The sequence below is a fragment of the Cyanistes caeruleus genome, chromosome 18, assembly GCF_971803275.1.
Source record: "Cyanistes caeruleus chromosome 18, bCyaCae1.hap1.1, whole genome shotgun sequence".
NCBI classification, from domain to species: domain Eukaryota; kingdom Metazoa; phylum Chordata; class Aves; order Passeriformes; family Paridae; genus Cyanistes; species Cyanistes caeruleus.
The window spans coordinates 12,192,466-12,215,463 of record NC_141718.1 but is presented as its reverse complement, the minus strand read 5'-3'; the positions used below and the strand labels follow the sequence as shown (position 1 = coordinate 12,215,463).

Here is a 22,998-nt window from a genome sequence, read left to right as displayed (position 1 = left end):
GCCACCCTATGGGCCCCAGGAGTGGGGACACCCAGCTGAGAAAGGGGGACACACCAGGAGGGTGTGACCTTGTCCCCCACACCCTGTGTGACCTCCGTTCCTAAGTCTTGCCCTCTCCTCTCTCTCCAAGCCCTTTTCCCCTGTTTCCATCCCAACCCCTGGGGTGTCCCCTGTCTCCATATCTCTCTGGTCCATCCCACGGCCCATCCCCTGTCCCCATCCTGTGTCCCCATCTCATCTGCTCTCCCTGTCCCTGTCCCTTTCCCTATGCCTGTGCCCATCCCTCTCATCCCCTGTCCTCTTCCCTGTGCCCATAACCATCCCTATCCCCGTCCCCACCCTATGTCCCTGCCCCCTATCCCCATCCCATGTCCCTATGCCCATTCCCTGTCCCCATCCCATGTCCCCGTCCCCATCCCCGTCCCCATCCCGTGTCTCCCATTCCGTGTTCCCATTCTCTGCTCCCGGTCCCGCTCCCGTTCCCAGCCCCGCCCCTCCCGCCCCTGGCCACGCCCCTGGCCCCGCCCACCCGCGTTGGCCCCGCCCCGCCCCGGAAGCGCTCCCCGCTGCTCAGTTCCGGTGGCGGCGGCGGCGGCGGCAGGTACGGAGCGGAGCGGAGCGGAGAGGAGCGGGCCGGGCCGGGCCGGGCCGGGGGCTGAGCCGGGACCCGCAGCTGCTCCTGCTCCGAGCGCCTTTCCCCGAGCTCCGCCCCTGAGCACCGGGGACGGGCCTCCCCCGGGTTCGCGCCGCGTCCTCCCGGGCCCGGGCCCGGGCCCCTCCCGCGGCCCGACGTGAGCTGAGGCTCCTCTCTGCCCCTCCGGCACTGGCCCCACTGGGACCCCTGGCCCAGCATCCCCCTGCCTCGGGCTGTGTCCCCGCTGTGACCCCGTGTCCCGGGCTGTGTCCCCCTCGCACCCCGCAGCCTCCCCCGTGTCCCCGCGGCTGCTCCGGATCCATCCCGGGGGGATCGGCCCGGGCTCTGCTCCCCTCCCCAGCGCCCCGGGCACCGTGTCCTGGCCACAGCCAGAGCCCCCCGGGCACCGTGTCCTGGCCACAGCCAGAGCCCCCCGAGCTGGGGGCAGGACCCTCTGCAAGGGCTGGGGGACACGGGGTCACCCCTTCAGCCACCTCAAGGCATGGCACATCCCTGGGGACAGCTCTTGGCTCTGCGTGGAATAATCTGGGAAGTGGGCATGGAGCAGACAGGGAGACAGCTGGGCTGATATCCTGGGCTCGCTGCCTCCTCCTTGGAGACTTTAGGGGTGAAAAGCCCCAAACTGGATAAAGAGGAGCTGTGAGACAGCTCCAGCCTGAAGGAGCCGTGTTGGAGGTGTTGCTGTTGTTGCAGGTGTTTTGTGGAGTTTCCCAGAGCTGTGACACCTGTCGGGGTCCCATCCCCAGCAGCACTGGGGGCTCAGGTGGGGTTTTGTATCCGCTCTCTCCTGGGCTGGCAGACAATGGGATAAGCCTTGGATGAGCAGTTGGATTGATGTGGTTTGTGGCTCCCACACCCATTTGTTGGGTCACACTGCCAGGCTGAACAGGCTTTGGGACCCCAAGGGGCTTTCCAGAGGTGTTGGGCCTTGCTTGGATCCAGCCAGGCTGGGAATTGCACGGCAGGAGGTGTCCACCCTGCAGAACCTGGCTTTCCCAGGAGGAGAACATCCCCTCTGCCATGGGAACCCGATGCTGTGACAGAACAAGGTCCTTGGTGTCCCTGAGGACGCCCAGCCGGGGTTTGGGGGCAGCACCTGTGGGTGCCATCCCTGTTCAAGGTGATTAAAAATTCCCCCAGCTCTGAGAGCACAGTGCTGTGGGCTCTGAGGCAGTGGGATCCTGGCAGTGTGTGCTGCAGGGGACACCTCAGGATTGTCCTTTTCCCTGGAGTTTAATCCCCAGTTATTGGTTGATGGGATGTATTGGTTGCAGCTCATTTGCTGGTGCCACTGCTTTGGATCTGCCACGATTTTGGTAGGAGTTTGGCTCCTGCCCCTGAGTTATCCAAGGGTTTTGATGGAGATGGGGCCTTTTGGAATGCCCTTGGATTGGTCAGGAACAGATTTGTGAGAGGATGTGGATGGTCCTGGTTGGGAAGCAGAGGAATCACAGCCCTGTGGTGCTGCAGGGCCGAGTTGGAGCAAAGGCTGGCTCCAGTTAGGCCAGACAGAGGAAAAATATCTTACTGGGGACTGGGAATGTGTGTGTGGCTGGTGTGAGCCCTGGGGGTTTGTGGCAGCCTGGCAGAGGTGGATGAGCACAGGGATGGGAGCGTGTTCCCAATCTGTAGGATGGGAAACACTGCTGTGAGTAAGGAGGGAAAGAACTGGGGTCAGCACAGGGCTCTTTAGCTGTTGGGTTGTGGATCCCCAGCCTCTGCTTCTCTTCCTCCACCCTGGAGAGTTTCTCTCCCTTCCCTGGTGTTTGTGGCAGCTCCTGGGGTTTGTCCATAGGGCAGGGATGTGCTCAGAGCTGTGGGGAGCCATCACCACCTCACCCCTGCCTGGCCTCTGCAGTGCCCTGGAACTCCAGCAGGGCACAGTTCTGTCATTCCCCACGGCTCCAGTTACCCATTAATTTTTTAGAGTCTTAATTTCCCTAATTATGCCCCATTGGCCCTCAAGTGCTTCATTTCCAGCTGAGATGTTTGTTTGTGGGTGTTGCCTTTCCCCACTGACCTCCAGCTGCCCCTCTGTTTTCCACATGAGCCCTTTCCTAGGACCTTGCCCTTTGAGTTCCCTTGGAGTTTCTCCTCTCCCTGGCTTTAATTGCCAGCCCCTGAGCAGCAGAAATGTGTGTGCAGGGATGAACCCTTCCCCTTCCCCGTCCCCTTCCCCGTCCCCTCCCCTCCTGTCAGGCTGGGCAGATCAGAACTCTGGCAGCCTGAGAACTCCTGGGCTGGGCTGTCAGAGGGTTTAGAAAGAGCTGGGAGCTGTGTTGGGCTGGGATAAGTGTGGATTTGGGATGTCTGGGCCATGGGTTAAAAGCTTCATCCCAGCCCTGTGGGTCTGTGTTGGTGGAAGCTGAAAGTGAGTCCAGAGGAGGCCACGGAGATGCTCCAAGGGCTGGAGCCAGGCTGGGAGAGCTGGGGGTGCTCACCTGGAGAGGAGAAGGCTCCAGAGACACCTCAGAGCCCCTTCCAGGGCCTAAAGGGGCTCCAGGAGAGCTGGAGAGGGACTGGGGACAAGGGATGGAGGGACAGGACACAGGGAATGGCTCCCACTGCCAGAGGGCAGGGATGGATGGGATATTGGGCAGGAATTGTTCCCTGGGAGAGTGCTGAGGGACTGGGATGGAATTCCCAGAGCAGCTGGGGCTGCCCCTGGATCCCTGGAAATGTTCCAGGCCAGGTTGGGCAGGACTTGGAGCCCCCTGGGATTAGTGGAAGGTGTCCCTGCCATGGCAGGAGTGGGACTGGATGGGCTTTAAGGTCCCTTCCCACCCAAACCATTCCATGTTGAAAGTCTCTGGCCAGCAGCATCTCCACCTTCAAGGATGGAGGAATTATCCTTAAACAGGGTGATAAAAGTAGCAGAAGAAATGAGTTTTCCTCCACTCTCCATGAGAGGAAATATTGGCATTGGTGTCATTCCCAGGAACCCACTGGCAGCACCCACCTTGGTGGGAAGCCCAGTGATGTGTTTGTTGTTGTATTTTGGGTTTAGGAGCCTCTTATTTTCCCAGAGTAGCTGAATTTGGGAGGGGCTGGTGTGGCAGTGGGAAAAATGGGGTGGCTCAGCTCTGCCATGACCCTGACCTGGGGGCTTGAGAGGCTCAGGAGAGCATCCTTGGTTTGTGTGGAGCTGTAGAATTTGAGTGTGAATAAAATCAGGGATAAAAAGCTTTGGGTTTGTGTCACTCCCAAAACCTGTCCCAAAACCAGACCTGAGGAGCCCAAACTGGGTGTGGGGGAGCTCTGGAGCTCCTCTCCCGCAGCTTCCAGATCCTTATGGATACTTAACCCTTGAATCCTGTTTTCCAGACCAGCTTAAAACAAGTTTGGTGTGAAGATGGGGCAAAATCTGAGCCACCACAATGTCAGGGGTGGTCGGGATCCTTTGCTTTGTTGCTTGCATCCCGCTTTTTGTGAGTGAGGAGCTGCTCCACTCAGCCCCTCACTGCGAGATCAGTGTGGAAAGGAGCTGGGTGGGAGCTGCTGGAGCTGAGGGAGCAGACACCTTCTCTGCACCACACCTTTGCATCCTCCAGAGCAGAGCCAGGCAGCAGCGCTGGCCCCTGCCCAAGGGCTGAGCTGGGGGAATTCACCTGCGGCGCTCGCGTCCCGCGCTGGCAGCCGGCCCTGCCTCGTCACCCTGGCACGGCCTGGGGGACACACAGGGTGCAGGGTGCTGAGCACTGAGGTTTGGCTGGTGTTTGGATCCCCTCATCACCCTGCTCCAGGCCCTGCCAGGAGGGTTGTGTCGGTGTGAGGAGCGAGGGGTGCGCCTTCGTTCCCGAGCTGGAGGAGCCTCTTTCCTTCCTGGAGCTGCTGCAGGAGCTTAAAGGAGCGGGGAGGATGGGTGGTTGTCTCAGCCTCTGGAATCAGTGGGGTTTTGAGTGCCTGAAGCACACCTTGGTGGGGCTGTGGATGGGAGAACCACAGGCTGTGCTTTCCCTGGCTCTGGGAGAGCAGGAAGCTGCAGGGACGCGGCCGGTGTGATTCACGTCTCACGGCTGCCTGCAGAAATTCCCTGCTCGGCTTCAAGTTTGCTTCCCAGGCACTTCTGCAGAGCAGGGCTGAGTCCGAGCCAGGTCCTGGAATCAGAGGGACTGCAGTGAATCCTCTTTCTTTCCTTCCTCGCTGTCTGGCAGGACAGGATCTGCAGTGAGGCGCAGAGAGCTGCGGTGCAGCCCGGAGCTCCCGCTGTTCCCTGGAGAGCCATCGACTTAGTGGGATAAAAAAGGCTCTGAATCAATCCCAGGTAACTGAGGCAGGGAGGAGTGTCCTGTCTCCCGAGGAGCAGGGCTGTGGGAGTGTGGGGACAGGCTTCCCCCTCTGGAATAGCACCAGGATCGTCCCCCCAGAGCAGCCCCAAACCTGCACAAACTCCTTCCCTCTCCCTCCCTCCCTCCCAAACTGTGTGCTCAGCCCCCAGATTTCATCCAGATTTTCTTTTTATCCCTGCTGGGGATCCCTCTCCAGCTTGGACAGGGAACAGAGGACACAGTTCCTCTGTGCTCCTGCTGCCTTTGGCTTTCAAGATGCTCATTTGCATTTTAAACCCATCCGCAAGCTCTTTTTTTTAATCTCTTTTTTTTTTTTTTTTTCCCACTTGGCTTTGCTTCCCGTATTCCTGCCCCTCCAAAACAGCAAGGCCACTGCAGGCTTTCAAGGACGAGCCTCTGGTTCCTTCCCTGTTGAAGGAAAGATGGGAAAACCAGAGCCATAAAAGCCAAATCCCCGCTGACCTTTCCGAAGGGCTGCACATCTCCTTCCTCAGCCTGCCAAGCCCTAAATCTGCCCTAAACTGCCTGAATTATATAATGGAGCCTCAAGTGCTGGGGGGAAGCCTCACACCCTTGGAATTTAAAGCAATCCTGCTGGAGCAGGGCTGGTTTCTGGAAGAGGCTCCCTTTGATCTGGCAGCTCTGTCCCGTTGAGCTGAGCCTCGGGGCTGGCTCAGTTCCTCTGCCCAGCCCAGAGCTGTTCCCCCTGGAGGTGCAGGGAGGGCTGGGCCTGAGTTTTCCTTAAGAAAGCATTTTTTGGACGAGGAGAGGTGAATCCAGGGAGGATCACTGAGCCCCTGCTGCCCAGCTCTCTGTGGGGTGGGATGAGCAAAGTCAGGGCTGCAGCTCTGGAATCTTCAGTGATTCCCTTCCTCCTCCACATCCTCTTTGGAGAACCAGCTGATTCCCCATCATAACAGAGCTGTGAGGTGCTCACCCTCCCTTAGGGATTTGGCTTCTCCTTGTGACTCTTCCCATGAGATCCCAAACTCTTTCCCTCCCCTGTTTTTTCCCTTCCTGGAGCTCTGTGTAACAATCCCTGTGAGGAAATTATCAACCCTGAACCTCTGTGCTCTGCCTCTCCTCCAGGGCCGTGCTGCTGGCTGGAGACCACCATGACGGACTCCAAGTACTTCACCACCACCAAGAAAGGTAAGGGAAGGAACAGGAATATCCCAATTGATCCCAAAATCACCACATCTGTATAAACCAGGTGGGGAGGGCTAGGAAGCTCCCATGGGAATGCCCTGAGTCCCCGTGGGGTGCTGTGGCTGACACCCCACCCTGCTCCTTGCTCTGGAGCAGCTCCTGGGCTGCTGTGGGGTCAGGACACCTTGTCCCCAGCACCCTGACCCCGGCCAGGGCTGGTGGCAGCTGCTGATCGGCTTTAGCAGCTCAGGAGCTCCCCTGGGCAGCGCTCGGGGCCTTAAGCGCTCTCCAGACCAAGGAATTAATGTGGAGAGAAGCCATGTGGAATCTTCCTCTTCAATCTGCCAGCCCAGGAGGGAATAAGGAGCTCAGTGTGGCTTCAGGAGGGCAGGAGATGGTGCCCTGGGCTGAGGGGTTGCTGCCACGGGCAGGGAGGGATTTGGGAGCCACACTTCCTCGTATGAGCTTGGGGAGCAGTGCCCAAAATCCATCTGCCATCATCCCTGGAAAGGGCAGGGCCCCATGGGGCTGGGATCACCACCCCACAGCCAGAAATACCCTCTGGATAACCCCATCCAGTGCCCCTGGGGTGCTCCTGGCTCCTGCAGCATCTCCCTCCGAAGCTCATCTCCATTCCCATGGATGAGAGCTGAGCCCCCAGGGCAGCCCCAGCCCCTGCGGAGGTGTTTGGGAAGGTAAATCCCTCTTTTCAGGGGTGGCAAAGGAACCCTGTCATGCTGCAGGTGGGAGCCGTGCTCACCCAGCACCCACTAATCCCTGAGCTCCCACTTTTGCCGTTTTTCCAGGGGAGATATTTGAGCTGAAAGCCGAGCTGAACAGCGACAAGAAGGAGAAGAAGAAGGAGGCTGTGAAGAAGGTGATCGCGTCCATGACTGTGGGCAAGGATGTCAGGTGTGTGGTGGGGCTGCATCAAGGGATATCCTGAGTGGGAAGGGACCCACCAGGATCATCCAGTCCAGCTCCTGGCTCTGCACAGACCCCCCAACAATCCCTGTCCCTGGCAGCGCTGTCCAAACGCTCCTGGAGCTCTGGCAGCCTCGGGGCCGTGCCCATTCCCTGGGGAGCCTGGGCAGTGCCAGCACCTCTGGGGGAAGAACCCTGAAATTTATCCTAAACCTTTCCTTCATTCTGTTCTCCCATGTGCCCGAGCCAAACCCAGATGGCTTTTGGGTTTCCTTTTCCCCCTGTTGCTTCCAAGGGGGTTTCCACGCCGCTTTTCCCCTCGGGATTCACCCAGGTCTGCTCCTGGCTGCAGCTCTACCTCCTGGAGTGCAGTTTGTGGCCACGTGGCCACCTGGCAGGTGGGGGCTCTCCTGGCTTTTGTTGTAATCTGGCTAAAAGAGGATTGGTCTGGCCGCCAGATCAGTTTGTTGGGATTATTCCCACTTCCTTTGTGTGTTACTAAAAACAAGCAGGACCCCCTCAGAGTCTTCCTGGTGTGGGGTTGGTGGCAGTGCCTGGATGCTGATAAACCCTTTGCAGCCTGTCCAGTCCAAAAGGTCAGGCAGCTGCTGTTCCTGCTTCCCTTTTTCCCTCTGGCTGAGCTGCACATGGCTCCTTCCGTGCCTTTTCCTGCACAGACCTGTCCCAGCACAGGCAGCATCAGCAATTTGGTTTTCACGGTGCATTTGAGAGTAAATGGAGGGAAAACACACTCAGGGTTGGGAGAACTGGAGCATCCCTGGCTCCCAGAGCAGCAGCAGCAGCAGGGAGTGTCTCTTGGGACCAGTGTGGAAATGCCAGGAGCTTCCAGAACTTGCAGGGGTTTAAAAAAAGAGGGAGGATGGCTTTTTACATGGACAGATAGTGACAGGCTTAAAGAGAGTGGCTTTAAACTAAAAGAGATTTAGATGGGATATTGGGCAGGAATTGTTCCCTGGCAGGGTGGGCAGGCCCTGGATCCCTGGAAGAGCCCAAGGCCAGGCTGGACAGGGGCTTGGGGCAGCCTGGGATAGTGGAAGGTGAGGACAGTGCTTGATAAGCTTAAAGATCCCCTGATTCCCAGCCCATTCCATGATCCTGTGGCTGTGTCAGCCCATTTTCTTGGTGTGTGCCTGTTTCAGGCTGCAGGGAAGCATTTGCTGAGTTCACTGCTCCCCAGGAGGTGCCAGCACAGCCCAGTTTACCCTGGGGTGAGACCAGCCCAGGTGGGCAGCAGCTTTGCAAAGCCCAGTTGCCTGGATTTAGGGGGACCCTGGCTTTGATCCTGTCAGGGCTGGCTGGGTTTGCGGAGGTGGAAAAGCTCCCAGGAGCCTTGGGACATCTGTCAGGGTGGAATAACCCCTGTGTTAGCCCTGGGATCCTGACTGCCTCCCTGAGGTGGTTTAATTGTCTAATTGTTCTGTCTTTGGATGGAACAGCACCTCTGGTATCCCACAGCTCCAGGATATTTGGGAAGGGCAAGCCCCAGCTCTGTGCAGGCACCTGATCCACCCCATTCCCCTCCATCCCAGCAGAGTATCCTGGCGCTCAGGACTCACCCAGGGAACTGGGGCTCTTCCTTTTGGCACCATCCTGTGGTGATGCATTAAATCCTGGAATATCCTGAGCTGGAAGGGATCCACAGGATTATCCAGTCCAGCTCCTGGCCCTGCACAGGACACTCCAACAGCCCCACCCTGTGCCTGAGAGAATTGTCTAGCACCTTCTCCCGGGGTAGTGGATGTGCCCTGGAGTGGGGATGCAGCAGAGCCACGTGGGAAGGCTCAGTTTTGATTCATCAAGGGCTGGTTTAGATACAGATCCGTAAAAAAAAAATCCACTGGGATGGGCATGTCTGCTGCAGGATGAGCTCAGGTCATGGAATCACAAAATCATGGAATGGTTTGGGTGGGAAAGGGTCCTTAAAGCCCATCCCAATCCCCCCCTGCCATGGGCAGGGAACCTTCCACTGTCCCAGGCTGATCCAAACCCCTTCCAACCTGGCCTTGGGCACTGCCAGGGATCCAGAGGCAGCCCCAGCTGCTCTGGGCACCCTGTGCCAGGGCCTGCCCACCCTGCCAGGGAACAATTCCTGCCCAATATCCCATCCATCCCTGCCCTCTGGCAGTGGGAAGCCATTCCCTTGTCCTGGAGTGCCAGGCCCTTGTCCCCAGTCCCTCTCCAGCTCTCCTGGAGCCCCTTTAGGCCCTGGAAGGTGCTCTAAGCTCTCTCTGGAGCCTTTTCTTCTCCAGGTGAACACCCCCAGCTCTCCCAGCCTGGCTCCTAGGAGAGAGGCCTGGCTTCTCCTGGCCTTAGGAGAGGGTTGTCCGTGGGAAGGGGATCCCAGCGTGGATCCTGCCTTCACGGAGCTCTCTGTGTTCCAGCGCTCTCTTCCCAGACGTGGTGAACTGCATGCAGACAGACAACCTGGAGCTGAAGAAGCTGGTCTACCTCTACCTGATGAACTATGCCAAGAGCCAGCCAGACATGGCCATCATGGCAGTGAACACCTTTGTGAAGGTGAGGGGACACAGGGGACACCACGTGCCAGTTCACCGCGCCAAGCTGCAAATCAGAGAGCGTGGGCAGCTTTCCAAAGCCTCTCCCTTCTGGAGGAGGGGCTCTCCAAGCTCTAGAACGCTGATTGAATTTGTCCAGTAATGCAGAAACCCAGTTTTTGGCAGCTGTCCTGTGCCACTCGCTCTGTCAGGGGTGTGGGCAGCTCCCGTGATCGAGAGCTGTCATGTGAATTTATGCGCTGAGAAATCCCTCGTGATCTTCCCAACTCGTGTTGGAGCTGGGAACTGAGGAGTGTCTTAGAAACCAGGATGTTGCCAAATCATTCAGTGAAAAGGCCTGGTGGGCCTGGGAGTTCAGGCTTTTTAGGGAGGATAAACCCCACATAATAATCTCGATATGTGTTTCCAGCCTCAGGTTGGGTTCAGGTACCTGCTGTAAGTGATGAGTGACTCCTCATCCTGCATGGATTGGGGAGTTCTGGGACTGAGGATTGGCAGTGTTGGAACTCAGTGGGTGCAGGACAAGAGAGAAACTTCTCTTGGGTGACTTGTCCTCGAGAGCAGAACACCAAAAACCTCAGAATTTGCACCCAAATCCTCCTGGAGGACCTGAACCCCCCTGCGATTGAGGAGCGCAGGAGATGCACTCCCCTCTCCTCCCTGCAGGACTGTGAGGACCCAAACCCTCTGATCCGGGCTCTGGCTGTGAGGACCATGGGCTGCATCCGGGTGGACAAGATCACGGAATATCTGTGTGAGCCCCTGCGCAAGTGCCTCAAGGACGAGGATCCCTACGTGCGCAAGACGGCCGCCGTCTGCGTGGCCAAACTGCACGACATCAACGCCCAGCTGGTGGAGGACCAGGGCTTCCTGGACACCCTCAAGGATCTCATCTCTGACTCCAACCCCATGGTGATCCTTTTCTGCCTTCTCCACCTCCTCTTCATCCAAGTGGCAGTCACTGCTCTCCCGTCATCTTCACATCCAGCTCCCTTTTCCCCACACGCTCTTCTTGGTGTTAACAAACCACTTTTGGGGAATTTTTGCTTCTCAGGACTGCAGGTTGTGTTCCCCGCCCTGTAACCCAGTGTTAGGGGTTTCTCCCATCCCTTGGCAGTGTGTTATTCCCCTGTTCCCAGTGGGAAGGAGGCTGCTCCAGCTGGCTCAGGGCAGAGGGAAGCTGGTGCTTGCTTCTGATACCACAGAGCCAGTGGATTTTGCCTCTGGTTTTCCTGGCAGCTGGACTTTGGCTTCCCTCCCTTCCCCCAGGCATGGAGAACTTTAAAACCACCTTTCCCCAGGGTTTCTCTTCCCACAGCCTTTCCTGCTTTTCCAGTTTTACCCTGGCTGTAGTGTTGAGCCCAGGAGCTGTGTGGAAAGCTCTGGGGCTCCTCAGAGCAGCCTGGGGAAGGGAGGCACGAGGCCAAGGCTGACTCCCGTGGGAGCGTGCCGGTGGGGACGGCTCATCCATCCCCCTCAAACCTGCTGGAGGGAGGGACAAGCCAGAGCCCAGATGTAGGTGGGATGTGAGGGGTTCGTAGTGAGGAGGCAGCTCATCCCCTCAGGCCACATTTGGTGTCACCAGTCCGTGTCCTGTCCCCCCGGCAGGTGGTGGCCAACGCGGTGGCGGCGCTGTCGGAAATAGCGGAGTCACATCCCAGCAGCAACCTCCTGGACCTCAACCCCCAGTCCATCAACAAACTGCTCACAGCCCTCAACGAGTGCACTGAGTGGGGCCAGATCTTCATCCTGGACTGCCTGGCAAACTACATGCCCAAGGATGACCGGGAAGCACAGAGGTGAGGGGACTTGGCACTGCCCCTTCTCCTCTGAGGAGAGTCCTCATCCTCCTGACCCTGCTGCAGGAGGTGGGACAGCGGGCATCTGCTGGACCTGTGCCTTGGGCACAGCCATCTGGAGCCTGCCCTGCTCCTGTAGCGAGCCCTGGCACTGGGACTGTGCTCCTTGAGCTGCTCAAAATGTGGCTGCAGGGCACAACGGGCACCGGGGAGCCCCGAAACGGGGTCACCGCCAGAGGGTTCTGCAGGGCCTGGGGAATAACCTTCACTGGGGCTTCAGGAGCCAGCTCAGCCTCTTTGGGAAGGTCCTAAGTGCTACCTGCAAGACCTTCCTCCGTGCTGGCAGGAGTTTTTCAGCAGGAGGAAGGGCTGGGATCATTTCCTTTCTCTCCTGGCCTCGGCAGCATCTGCGAGCGGGTGACACCGCGGCTGTCCCACGCCAACTCTGCCGTGGTGCTGTCGGCCGTCAAGGTGCTGATGAAGTTCATGGAGATGCTGTCCAAGGACCTGGATTATTATGGCACTCTCCTGAAGAAGCTGGCCCCACCACTGGTCACTCTGCTGTCCGCAGAGCCCGAGCTGCAGTACGTGGCCCTCCGCAACATCAACCTCATCGTGCAGAAAAGGTGGGTGTCCAGGATTGTGCTTCAATCCCTCTGACTGCAGCACTGTCACAACACATCCCATAGGGTGTTTTCTTCTCTGTTATTTAAAATCCAAGGAGAGATGTGAAATCATGGAATGGTTTGGTTGGGAGGGATCATAAAGCTCATCTCATCCCGCCCCCTGCCATGCGACACCTTCCGCTAGACCAGGTTCCTCTGAGGCCTGTCCAACCTGGCCTTGAGTCAGTCAGGTGAGGGAATGAGCAGGGAGCTAAGCTGGCATCTCCATTTTCATGTATCCTTTAGTTTAATTTATTCTTTATTTGGGGCAGCAAAGGATGGCAAAGCCAGAAGCTGTGAGACTTTGGAGTAGTCACTCCATGTGTAGGGAGGGATTTTTGTGCTGGCAGCTGCTTTCTCCACAGTTGTCCTCTTTGAATAAGTGCTCAGAGTCCTTCTGTCCCTTTGCTGATCTAAAATCCTGGTGGGCAGGAGGTGGCTGAGGCCCCACACGTGTGCCTGGAGCAGGAGTGGCAGCTGCAGAGCCCCAGCCCAGTCAGATGATTTGTTCTCCTCCCAGTCAGCGCCGTGGTCGTCTCTTAAAAATAGCAGCAATTTCTGGGAGAAGTGGAAAGCAATTAGTGTCCCTGGGAGTGGGAATGTGGGAGGCAGCTTGGAGCTGGAGCTGGCCTAGCTCTTTCCCAGCTTAGAGAGAGGGTGAGCTGGTGAGAAAGGTCCAGCCTAGCCCTGGGGTCTGGATTTGTGTCCCTGCTCCCACTGAAATGTCCCTTCCAGCCTTGGCAGGACGAACGTCCCCCGTTGCCTCACGTCTGGCCCGTGTTTGTGACAAGGTTGTGCTGTCCCCTGCGTGCCAGCAAAGGGGAACCAAGGGACACAATGCTGGGGGGGATAATCACGGTGACTTGGATTCCTTGGCATCAAACAGACCCCCAGAACCTTGGGATTGTGGTGGAAGGGAGTGCGTGTCCCCCCCTAACGCTGCCTCTCGCTGCCCGCAGGCCCGAGATCCTGAAGCACGAGATGAAGGTGTTCTTTGTCAAGTACAACGACCCCATCTACGTCAAACTGGAGAAACTGGACATCATGATCCGCCTGGCCTCCCAGGCCAACATAGCTCAGGTCAGCAGCTGGGCTGGGACATCCAGGGCTATCCAGATGCCAGCCCCAGCTCTGCGGGATGCAGCTGGGAGCAGCTGTCCCCCCCAGCCTGCTGGTGCTGGGTGGCTGCCCCGCTCTCCTGGTGGCTTTGCCGTACTGCCAGGCTCTCAGTGTGCCGTGCCATCCCTCAGGTGCTGGCAGAGCTGAAGGAATACGCCACGGAGGTGGATGTGGATTTTGTCAGGAAGGCGGTGAGAGCCATCGGCCGCTGTGCCATCAAGGTGGAGGTGAGGGCTGGCACACGGCACGTGGCACCCCTGGGTGGGCAGGGCGGCACCTCCCAGCACGTGGTGGGCATCTCAGCCCAGGAATTTGCAACTGGGGATGAGCCATGGTTGTTCCACAGGGATCAGTGGGGTGCCAGGAGGGTATTCCATCCCCTTATCCTTTGCCACTGGAGCTGCTTTAGGATCCCTGCCTAAAACGGGGCCAGGAGTTCTGAATGCAGTGGGTGATACCAGTGTCTTGTTGGGGACCACAGTGGGACTGCAGGGGAGCTGATCCCTTCCTGAGGGGCTGGGAGGGAATCCATCCCTTCCTGAGGGGCTGGGAGGGAATCCATCCCTTCCTGAGGGGCTGGGAGGGAATCCATCCCTTCCTGTGGGGCTGGGAGGGAGCTGATCCCTTCCTGTGGGGCTGGGAGGGAGCTGATCCCTTCCTGTGGGGCTGGGAGGGAGCTGATCCCTTCCCAGGGGGTTGGGAGGGAGTTCATCCCTTCCCAGGGGGTTGGGAGGGAATCCATCCCTTCCTGAGGGGCTGCTTGAAGGCCTTGCTTCCCTGTGGGGATAATTTTCTGAAGGGGATTATTAAAAACCCCCTGGAGAGCTGTTTCTGCATGGCTGGAATGCTTCCCATGGGGAGCCTGTGGGAATGTGCAGAGAGGATGAGGAGGAGCCACAGCAGGATGTGGAGACCACGCGCCCGTGTCCCCCGATGTGCTGTGGGTTGGATTTGGGGGGGATTTGGGGGGGATTAGGGGGAGTGGTGGGTTTGGGGTCACTGCCCAGGTGACCGAGTCCCCCCAACAGCAATCAGCCGAGCGCTGTGTCAGCACCCTGCTGGACCTGATCCAGACCAAGGTCAACTACGTGGTGCAGGAGGCCATCGTGGTCATCAAGGACATCTTCCGCAAGTACCCCAACAAGTGCGTGGGGATTCCCCGGGATGGGGATTCCCTGGGATGGGGATTCCCTGGGATGGGGATTCCCTGGGATGGGGATTCCCTGGGATGGGGATTCCCCGGGATGGGGATTCTCTGGGATGGGGATTCTTCAGGATGGGGATTCTTCAGGATGGGGATTCTTCAGGATGGGGATTCCCTGAGATGGGGATTCCCTGGGATGGGGATTCCCTGGGATGGGGATTCCTCAGGATGGGGATTCCCTGGGATGGGGATTCTTCAGGATGGGGATTCTCTGGGATGGAGATTCCACGGGATGCTCCTACAGAGCTCTTCCCCCCTGCTCTGTGCTTGGGAGGCCACAAACTCTGGGTGGGATGAAGCCCCCAGAGCCTGCCCCCAGCACGGGTGGCTTTGGGATATTTTTGTCCCCAGCCCCAGGATCAGTCCATGGTGGCAGTCCCAGATCCAGGCGCTCGGAGAGGAGCTGCCAGGGATGTGCAGGTCCCTTTGTCAGCAGAATCCATCCCTGGCTCTCGGGCTGGCTCCTGGTGCTGGAACAAGGGCAGCAGGAGGAGAGGGGAGGGAATGTTCCAGCTGAGCCAGGATGAATAGGCAGCTCCGTAATCAGGAAGTTGGGGACTAATAGTGGTAATAAATACTAATGAACTGAATTGGTAACGAGCAGAGCTCTGCAGGAATAGCCAGCAGCTCCGGAGAGGAGCGGATCAGACGAGCAGGGTTAATTTGGGAGCAGGGAATGTGCTTTGGGATCAGTGTGGGCATTGCCCGTGGGACCAGGCGACAGCCCCAGGCAGGGTGCCCTTGGCCAAAGTTCTGCTGTGGGCAGTGGGGCGTGGTTTGGGGTTGGGGTGGGTCAGGATTCGGGTCTCCTGCTCTGGGTGAGCTTTCTCCTGCTTTTTGTGCTCTCCTCGGGAAGGTACGAGAGCGTGATCGCCACGCTCTGCGAGAACCTGGATTCCCTGGATGAGCCCGAGGCCAGGGCTGCCATGATCTGGATCGTGGGGGAATACGCCGAGCGCATCGACAACGCCGACGAGCTGCTGGAGAGCTTCCTGGAGGGGTTCCATGATGAGAGCACCCAGGTGTGCCAGGGGGACCTGCTGCCTCAGGGTGACACGGACACAGCTCCTGCCAAGCGCGGCAGGGGACGGTTTGCTCTGGAGGGATTGTTCCTGCGGGCGCTCGGAGCAGCCGTGTCCCACGGCAGGTTTGGGGGTAGGATGTGGTCTAGGCTTGGAGAAACCTGGGATGGTGGAAGGTGTTCCTGCCCATGGAAAGAGGGGGAATGAGATGGGATCTGGGGTCCCTTCCAGCCCCAAGCTGTTCCATGGTCCCAAGTGCCTTCCCTGTTCCACGGTTGGGAGGCACCGAGCAGTCCCTGGTTATCCCACTGTGCCAGCACGGGATCTGCCTTTGCAGCTGGAAAATGAGCAGAGGGAGCAGTGCCTGCCCTGTCTCCCAGGGCAACTGAGGCCAGTTTGCCTGTGGAATTTTGGAAGGTTTCCATCTCAGAAAAACTCTGCAAAACACCGTGTAACCAAGTGACAGTGAACAGGGCAAAGTCTATGAGTGCTGAGTGGCAAAGCCAGAGCAAAATCCAGGCTCCCTGAGAGGTTGGGAGGGACCAGCACAGGGGAATTCCTGTTTATCCATGTGGAAGGCAGAGGATGCTCTGGCCCATGCCCTGTGGGACTGTGTAACCTGCCCCATAGTGCTGGGGTCAGCCTGTGTCTGAGGGTGTGGAAATGGGCTGGAAAATGTCACTGCCACTGACACGGTCACTGTGCCTTTGGTCCCTTGAAAGGCAGGTTTGGGTTAGGTCCTGGGGCAAACCCATGTGTTCCTGCACAAACCCAGTGTGACCTGTCTGTCTGTCTGTCTGTCTGTCCCCCACAGGTGCAGCTGCAGCTGCTGACTGCCATCGTGAAGCTGTTCCTGAAGAAGCCCACGGAGACACAGGAGTTGGTGCAGCAGGTGCTGAGCTTGGCCACACAGGTGGGTAAAACCTGGGAGAGCTTCCCAGGGCTTCCCATCCCCCGGGGCAGTGGGAATTGCTTGGTCATGTGACAGCAGGCAGGTAATTGGAGTTTAACTCAGAATGGTTTGGGGTGGGAGGAACCTTAAGGATCTTCTTGTTCCAGCCTGCAGTGTCTCAGGCTGCTCCAAGCCCCAATATCCAGCCTGGCCAGGGGCAGCCCCAGCTGCTCTGGGCACCCTGTGCCAGGGCCTGCCCACCCTGCCAGGGAACAATTCCTGCCCAATATCCCATCCATCCCTGCCCTCTGGCAGTGGGAGCCATTCCCTGTGTCCTGTCCCTCCATCCCTTGTCCCCAGTCCCTCTGGGAATGCTGACAGTCGAAAGCCTGGAAAGGTTGGACACTCCCATGGTTCAGGAGGCTCCTTGTGGCCTCTTTGACCCCTGTGATCCCTCCTGGCAAGGCTGAGATGGGACAGCTCCGAGTAGCTCTGTAGTAGCCGCGGCTTCCCAATGGCTTCCCAAAGGACTCGGACAACCCCGACCTGCGGGATCGTGGATACATCTACTGGCGCCTGCTCTCCACGGACCCCGTGGCCGCCAAGGAGGTGGTGCTGGCCGAGAAGCCGCTGATCTCGGAGGAGACGGATCTGATCGAGCCCACGCTGCTGGACGAGCTCATCTGCTACATCGGGACGCTGGCCTCGGTGTACCACAAACCCCCCAGCGCCTTCGTGGAGGGCAGCAGGGGCGTCACGCACAAGAGCTTGCTCCCACGGACGGGCTCGTGAGTGTTCCCGGCTCCCCACCCCGCACTGGGACTTGCAGGGCTGTGGATGGAGGGGTTGGATGTGGGGCAGCACAGCCCCGAGGGAGGTTCTGGAGGAGCAGGGCTCTGTGGGTTCCATGCTGTCCTTAAAAAGGTGAGGGAGGGAAGTGGAAGGTGATCTCCATGAGAATGTGTTGGGAGCCAGGATGGGATGGAGGGTCCAGCTGGGCCAACTCCTGTCTGCAGGGGGACCCCCTGTCCCAGCTGGAGCTCCTCACCCTCTCCCATCTTTCCTGTGCCATTCCTTTCAGGAATGAGAGTGTTGAGAGCCCGGACACAGCCCCGTCGGGGGGGCCGGCGGCGGATCAGCCCTCGGTGATCCCCACCCAGGGGGACCTGCTGGGGGACCTGCTGAACCTGGACCTGGGTCCCCCGGTCAGCGGGCCACCCATGGCCACAGCCCCCGTGCAGATGGGCGCTGTGGACCTCCTTGGGGGTGGCTTGGACATCCTGGTACGTCCCAGTTCCCTGCTCCTTCCCCGACTCCAGGCTGTCCTGTTGGCATCGTGCAGGGCTTGATGGGCTGGGCTGTCCTGGCAGAGGACAGACATGTCGGCCTGGGGACATCTGAGCTGGTCCTTTCCTGCAGTGGGTGAGGTCAGAGGGCACTGCACCCTAATTTATCCTGCCATTAATTAATCCTGCCCTGGGGTCCCACCCACCACTTCCCAGTGCCTTTTCTCTCAGTTGGCGTGGATGTTCTTGCTCCATGTGCTGTGCTGCAGGAGCAGCTGCTCTTGGGGGCCCCTCTCTGCCCCCCAGACTGCTGCAGGGCTGGGCCAGGATGTGCCCACTCCCAGCCTGTGGGGTGTCCCAGTGCCAGGAGACCCGGAGGTGACAGCGTGTCCTCCTGGCAGTGCAGCCCAGGCAGAGGTTTGGCCTCGGGGTGTGGCGGGGTGGAAACCTCTCCCCGTGTGGGAACACCTGCCCTGTGGGTGCTGGAGATGGGCCAGGCTCCCTGAAGGAACAGAGATTGGAGTTTCCTCCATGACTCATGAAATCCAGCAGATTTATCCCAAGGGGAGGCAGCGTCGCTGCCTTTCCTGTTTTGTGACCCTGCAAGTGCTTCCCTGGCACTTTGTGGCTCACAGGGGTTGGTGATGGGCTGGCACTGAGGCTGGGAATGAGATCTGGCTCTGTCCCCTGGCTCCAGGACAGCCATGGACAGACAGACAGATGTGTCAGGACTAACCTCTGTCCCCTCCTCCCTTTCTCTTCTCTCTCTCTCTTTTTGTCTCTTCTCTGCTGGCTTCTCTCTGCATGTGGCTGGCTCTTCTCTCCACCTTGTCTGCTTCTGCTCGGAGATGGGGGACGAGTCGGAAGGGGTATGGATCACCCTGTGCCCAGCCCTGCCTGCCCCTGCTCCTCCCCAAGCCCCACTGACAGCTTGCTTCCCCCTGGGGACACCCATGGCCCCTCACAGCTCCTGCTCTGGGACCACTGGAGCATCCCAACCCCTTGCTGCCCCACACTGCTGCTTTCAGGGAGTGTCCAGAGGGGACATTTTGGGGAGCCCTGTGCCCCCAGCCCTGCCCCTGCTGATGCCCCTTTCTTCTCTTGCAGCTGCGCAGTGATGTGGGAGGCAGCCCTGCTGTGAGTGTGCTCTCACACCCAAACCCCCTCATTCTCTGCATCCTCCTCTTCATCCTCCTCTTCCTCCTCCTGTCCCCCTCCCCGTGGTGTCCCCTGTAACCCCTCCCCTGTCCCCACAGATGGGTGGCACTGGCGGCAGCTTCACCCCCGCTCCCAACACCGCGGCGCCCACAAACGTGGGGGCACCCCTTGGCACCGGCCTGGGTGACCTCTTCGACCTCACCGGAGGGGTGGGGACCCTCTCAGGATCCTACGTGGCCCCCAAAACGGTGAGTGGGGCAGGCAAGCTCGGGGCTGAGGGGGGCACAGACCCCCGTGCCCACCCCCCACAGCAGAGCCTCCCCTGGAGGAGGTGGGGGAGCACCAGAGGGTCTGTCTCGGGTGACACCCCAAGGGTTTCTTGTCTCCCTGAGCCAGGTGTGGCTCCCTGCCATGAAAGCCAAGGGGCTGGAGATCTCTGGCACCTTCAGCCGCCAGGTGGGCTCCATCTCCATGGACCTCGTGCTGACCAACAAAGCCCTGCAGGTCATGTCTGACTTCGCCATCCAGTTCAACCGCAACAGGTGAGTCCCACCTGGGCTGGGGTCTCCTGGGACCCCTGGGGATGCTGCCCGCAGCAGTTCTGTGTGGAAAGGGTGTGAGGAAGGAGCTGCAAGGGCTGGGAACAGCCTCTGGTGATGACCCTTCTCTCTCTGATGGCTGTGGTGGTGATGAGCATCAAACCAAAGCCTCTAAGAAGTTGGCTGAAGAGGCCGTTCCTCTGGGGTCTGATCGTTGTCCTGCTGTTTGTCCTGAGGAACTGATGCTCCCTTTTTCCTCAGAGGCGCTGGGGGAATGCTGCAGGAATGCCATAAATGGATGCAGGAGGAATGGGGGAGATCTTGGGGTTTCCCCAGGGTGGGCAGGGCAGGAGCCAGCGCTGTCCTGGACAGTGCTGGGGCAGCAAGGCGATTCCTGGGATGCCACTGGAGGAGGGCAGGGAGCGCCAGGGCTGGATCGATGACACCCTGTGCCATCACCTGCTGTCCCCACCCTGACCTCCTGCCCTCCCTGGTGTCCCCCAGCTTCGGCCTGGCCCCAGCAGCTCCTCTGCAGGTGCACGCGCCTCTGGCTCCCAACCAGTCCGTGGAGATCTCCCTGCCCCTGAACACCGTGGGCTCCGTCATGAAGATGGACCCCCTCAACAACCTCCAGGTGGGGAACACGGGGGTGTCCCCTCCTGGGGAGCTGGGGATGGGCAGGGTCCCTTGGAGAATCCCCAGGGAGGTGTGGCAGCAGGAGCCAGGTGCTTTCTGCAGTGACACCTGGCTCCACAGGGGTGGGACGGGACATTTTGGGAGCCTGCTGTGGGTGTTGAAATCCCCGTGTCCTTCCACCCCAGGTGGCGGTGAAGAACAACATTGACGTCTTCTACTTCAGCACCCTGTACCCCCTGCACATCCTGTTCGTGGAGGATGGCAAGATGGGTGAGTTGTGTGACCATGGCTCCAGCCAGGTGCACTCTGTCACCTGTCCCTAGGTGCCATCCCAGCCCCTGGAACCTTCTTGTTCACACGGGCTGAGCCCCCAAAGGCAAGTGGCTGCCCTGAGCCTGCCCTTGGGGAGCTGCTGGAGGGGGTGGAAGGGTGACATGTCCCTGTGTCATGTCCCCTGTGTCACCTTTGTGGGTGGCAGCTCCCTCAGTGCTGATGTCCTCCCTCCCTGCAGAGAGGCAGATGTTCCTGGCCACTTGGAAGGACATTCCCAACGAGAATGAGACCCAGTTCCAGATCAAAGACTGTTCCCTCAATGCAGGTGGGTCCCACCCCTCGGAAGGACCTGGCTCAGGTCCTGTCCCCAAGTGTCACATCCACGTGGCTGTTAAATCCCTCCAGGGTGGGGACTCCAGCACTGTCCTGGGCCATCCTCACCCTCCTTTCCATGAGGAAATCTCCCCTAATGCCCAAACTAAGCCTCTTCCATGACAAGGAGGGGAGGAGATGGGGCAGGAGCAGGTCCAAGGGTAGCAGGGGGTCAGCCCAGCCCCTCAGCCCCTCTCTCCCATCCCAGATGCTGTGAGCAGCAAACTCCAAGGCAGCAACATCTTCACCGTTGCCAAGAGGAACGTGGAGGGCCAGGACATGCTCTACCAGTCCCTGAAGCTCACCAACGGCATCTGGGTGCTGGCAGAGCTCCGGATCCAGCCCAGCAATCCCAACCTCACGGTACATCCCGTCCCAACCCCCCTGGGCAGCTCCCTGCCTTTCCCTGCCCCGAGCTGGGGGGCACATCCCTGCTGCTGGGACCTCCCCAGCTGCTGGAGGTGCTGGTGCCAGCCCCGCTGTCCCTCTCTCGTGGGGAGGGTGACACTGCTCCTGTGGGGACAGCTGAAGGACACAGAGGGCTCCCAACCCACCCAGCTCCATTAAACCCCGTCCTCGGAGCATTCCCTGAGCAGGGATCTATCCACACCTCATCCATGAGCCATCCCGGTGTCCTGCTGTCCCTGTCCCCTCCCCCCCTTGCTGGCAGCCTGTTCTCTTTGGGGTGGGACGAGCTGTGTCACCCTGACTCCTCTCTCTGTGTCTCCGTCCCCGCCGCCCGCCCGCCCTCGCCGGCCTGCCCGCTCTTGCAGGATCTGGAGGTTAGAGACTGGATTTTCCCTGGCTTTGGGCTCTCCCTGGCTGCTGCCTGGATGCTCCTTCCTCCCCCGATGTTTTTCCCTGCCCTGCCTCTCCTTCCCAGCAGGGCAGGCACAAGGAGGGTTGGGATGTCCCCTCCTGGTTTCACTGGGGATGAGGACAGCTACAGATCCTTATCCCAGGGGATTCTCTGTGAACCTTCCGTGCTTGAGGAGCTAATTGATTTTGGAATGATTTAATATTTAAGCAAACACCTGAAGGGGCTTGTTCCTCTTCAAGAGAGCAGGATCTTTTTGGGGAACCCGTCCCCCTGGAGCGCTAGGCACTGAATCCAATCCCAAAAGCTGGAGTGTTGCCCCTGCCTGCTCCCTGCCTGTGCTGCATGTGGATGGCTCTGCCCTGGGAGGGCTTGTAGGGGTTTAAGAACTTTTTTCCAGCTGAAATCAGGAGCTGGGCTGTCCTGTGGGAGGGTGCTGCAGCATGCAGGGCTCTGCTTTGGGGCTGGTGGCTCTCCAGCACGGGATGGGATGCCATGACCCCGCTCTTCTCTCTCTCCCCACAGTTATCCCTGAAATGCCGAGCACCAGAGGTGTCCCAGTACATCTACCAGGCCTACGAGACCATCCTGAAGAACTGAGGTGCTGCTGCAGCCCCTCCTCCTCCTCCTCCTCTCCTCCCTTTCCCGCCCGAGGAAGCAGGGCCGGATCCGTGTGCATGTCCCCTTTCCTTCCTGCCCAGGATCCAGTCCCTGGGATTCTCCCTGTCCTGGGGGGGCTGGGGGGGGCGGGGGGCTGTCCCCAGTCCCTGCATCCCTGTAGCAATCTGTGTGTGAGCAATTCCGTGTCCTCCCAGCTGCTGATGCTCCCTCCACATCCCGGTTTCACCCTCGGGCTGGGAGCTCCCAAAACTCCTGCTCCTGGCTCTCCTGGAGTGGTCTCTGGTGGTGGGTTCAGCATTCCAAACCCCGGGAATAGCGGCTGGGGGGAGCCCAGAGTGCTGTGGGATTAGGTGGCTCTGGCTGCAGATCCCCCTGGAGCTCTGGGATTTGGGGCTGGAGCAGGTGGGAAACAGCTTTGGCTCCTTCCCCCTCTCTCTGCCTCTCCCTGGTTTTGTGCCCGGGTTCAGCAGAGCTGTGGCTGAGCCCTTCACAGAGGCTCTCCTTCCCATGGGAGCCCTTCCCAAAGCTCCCAGAAGAGCTTGAGGATCCCAAATTTGAGGCTGTACTTAATGTGATGGTTAAAAAGGGCTTTCCCAGCCCCCTCCAGCACCTGCCACGGGGCCGGGAGGGCTCTGAGCCCATCCCTCTGCCCAGCCCCACGGCTCCCTCTGCTCCCCCCAGCACCCCTGGGTGCTCCCCTGGGGCTCCCACTGCTCCTTTCCCCCCAAATCAAGCCATGGGTCCCCCCCTCCCTCGAAGCAGGAAATCTCTAATATATGAAAGATAAATATATTGTAACGTTCACTGGTGTGAAGGGAATGTTGGACAGAGGGGGGCACTGGGGTGGCCGTGGCCTGGTGACCCCGAGGGGACCCTGGAGCTTCCTGCCAGCCCTGCAGGGGCAGATAAACCTCACTGGGGTCAGTGGCCTCTGGCACAGCAAGGCCTGACACAGCACAGGGGCCGGGCCTGTGCACCAGGAACACGGGGCCTGTCACCCCTTGGGGACAGGATGGGCCTGGAGAGCTCTTGGCTCTGCTC

General features: G+C 59.3%; 1 protein-coding gene and 1 non-coding gene across 7 annotated transcripts; both read left to right on the top strand.

The window, feature by feature from the left end:
* The first annotated feature begins 523 nt into the window (after positions 1 to 523).
* AP1B1 (adaptor related protein complex 1 subunit beta 1) lies at positions 524 to 22,761 on the top strand. 6 transcript variants are annotated; one of them, XM_086855927.1, is made up of 24 exons: positions 528 to 601; positions 4,815 to 4,919; positions 6,034 to 6,096; positions 6,900 to 7,005; positions 9,420 to 9,555; positions 10,221 to 10,466; positions 11,163 to 11,353; positions 11,758 to 11,979; positions 12,978 to 13,098; positions 13,269 to 13,364; positions 14,166 to 14,281; positions 15,198 to 15,363; positions 16,178 to 16,276; positions 16,784 to 17,043; positions 17,337 to 17,538; positions 18,390 to 18,410; positions 18,649 to 18,678; positions 18,798 to 18,947; positions 19,096 to 19,241; positions 19,743 to 19,872; positions 20,060 to 20,144; positions 20,386 to 20,472; positions 20,728 to 20,882; positions 21,862 to 22,761. In XM_086855927.1, exons 3-24 carry the CDS (start codon positions 6,060 to 6,062, stop codon positions 21,934 to 21,936), a joined length of 2,877 nt encoding a protein of 958 aa, XP_086712053.1. In that variant the 5' UTR covers positions 528 to 601; positions 4,815 to 4,919; positions 6,034 to 6,059; the 3' UTR covers positions 21,937 to 22,761. The 6 variants fall into 6 exon arrangements, with proteins under 6 accessions (XP_086712055.1, XP_086712054.1, XP_086712056.1 ...); XM_086855926.1 differs by having other exon boundaries at positions 537 to 601; positions 4,810 to 4,919; XM_086855929.1 differs by lacking the exon at positions 18,390 to 18,410 and having other exon boundaries at positions 524 to 601.
* LOC111936790 (small nucleolar RNA SNORD125) lies at positions 19,336 to 19,440 on the top strand. Its single transcript, XR_002868333.1, has one exon. It is a non-coding gene; the product is annotated as a small nucleolar RNA SNORD125 (small nucleolar RNA).
* Positions 22,762 to 22,998: the final 237 nt, after the last annotated feature.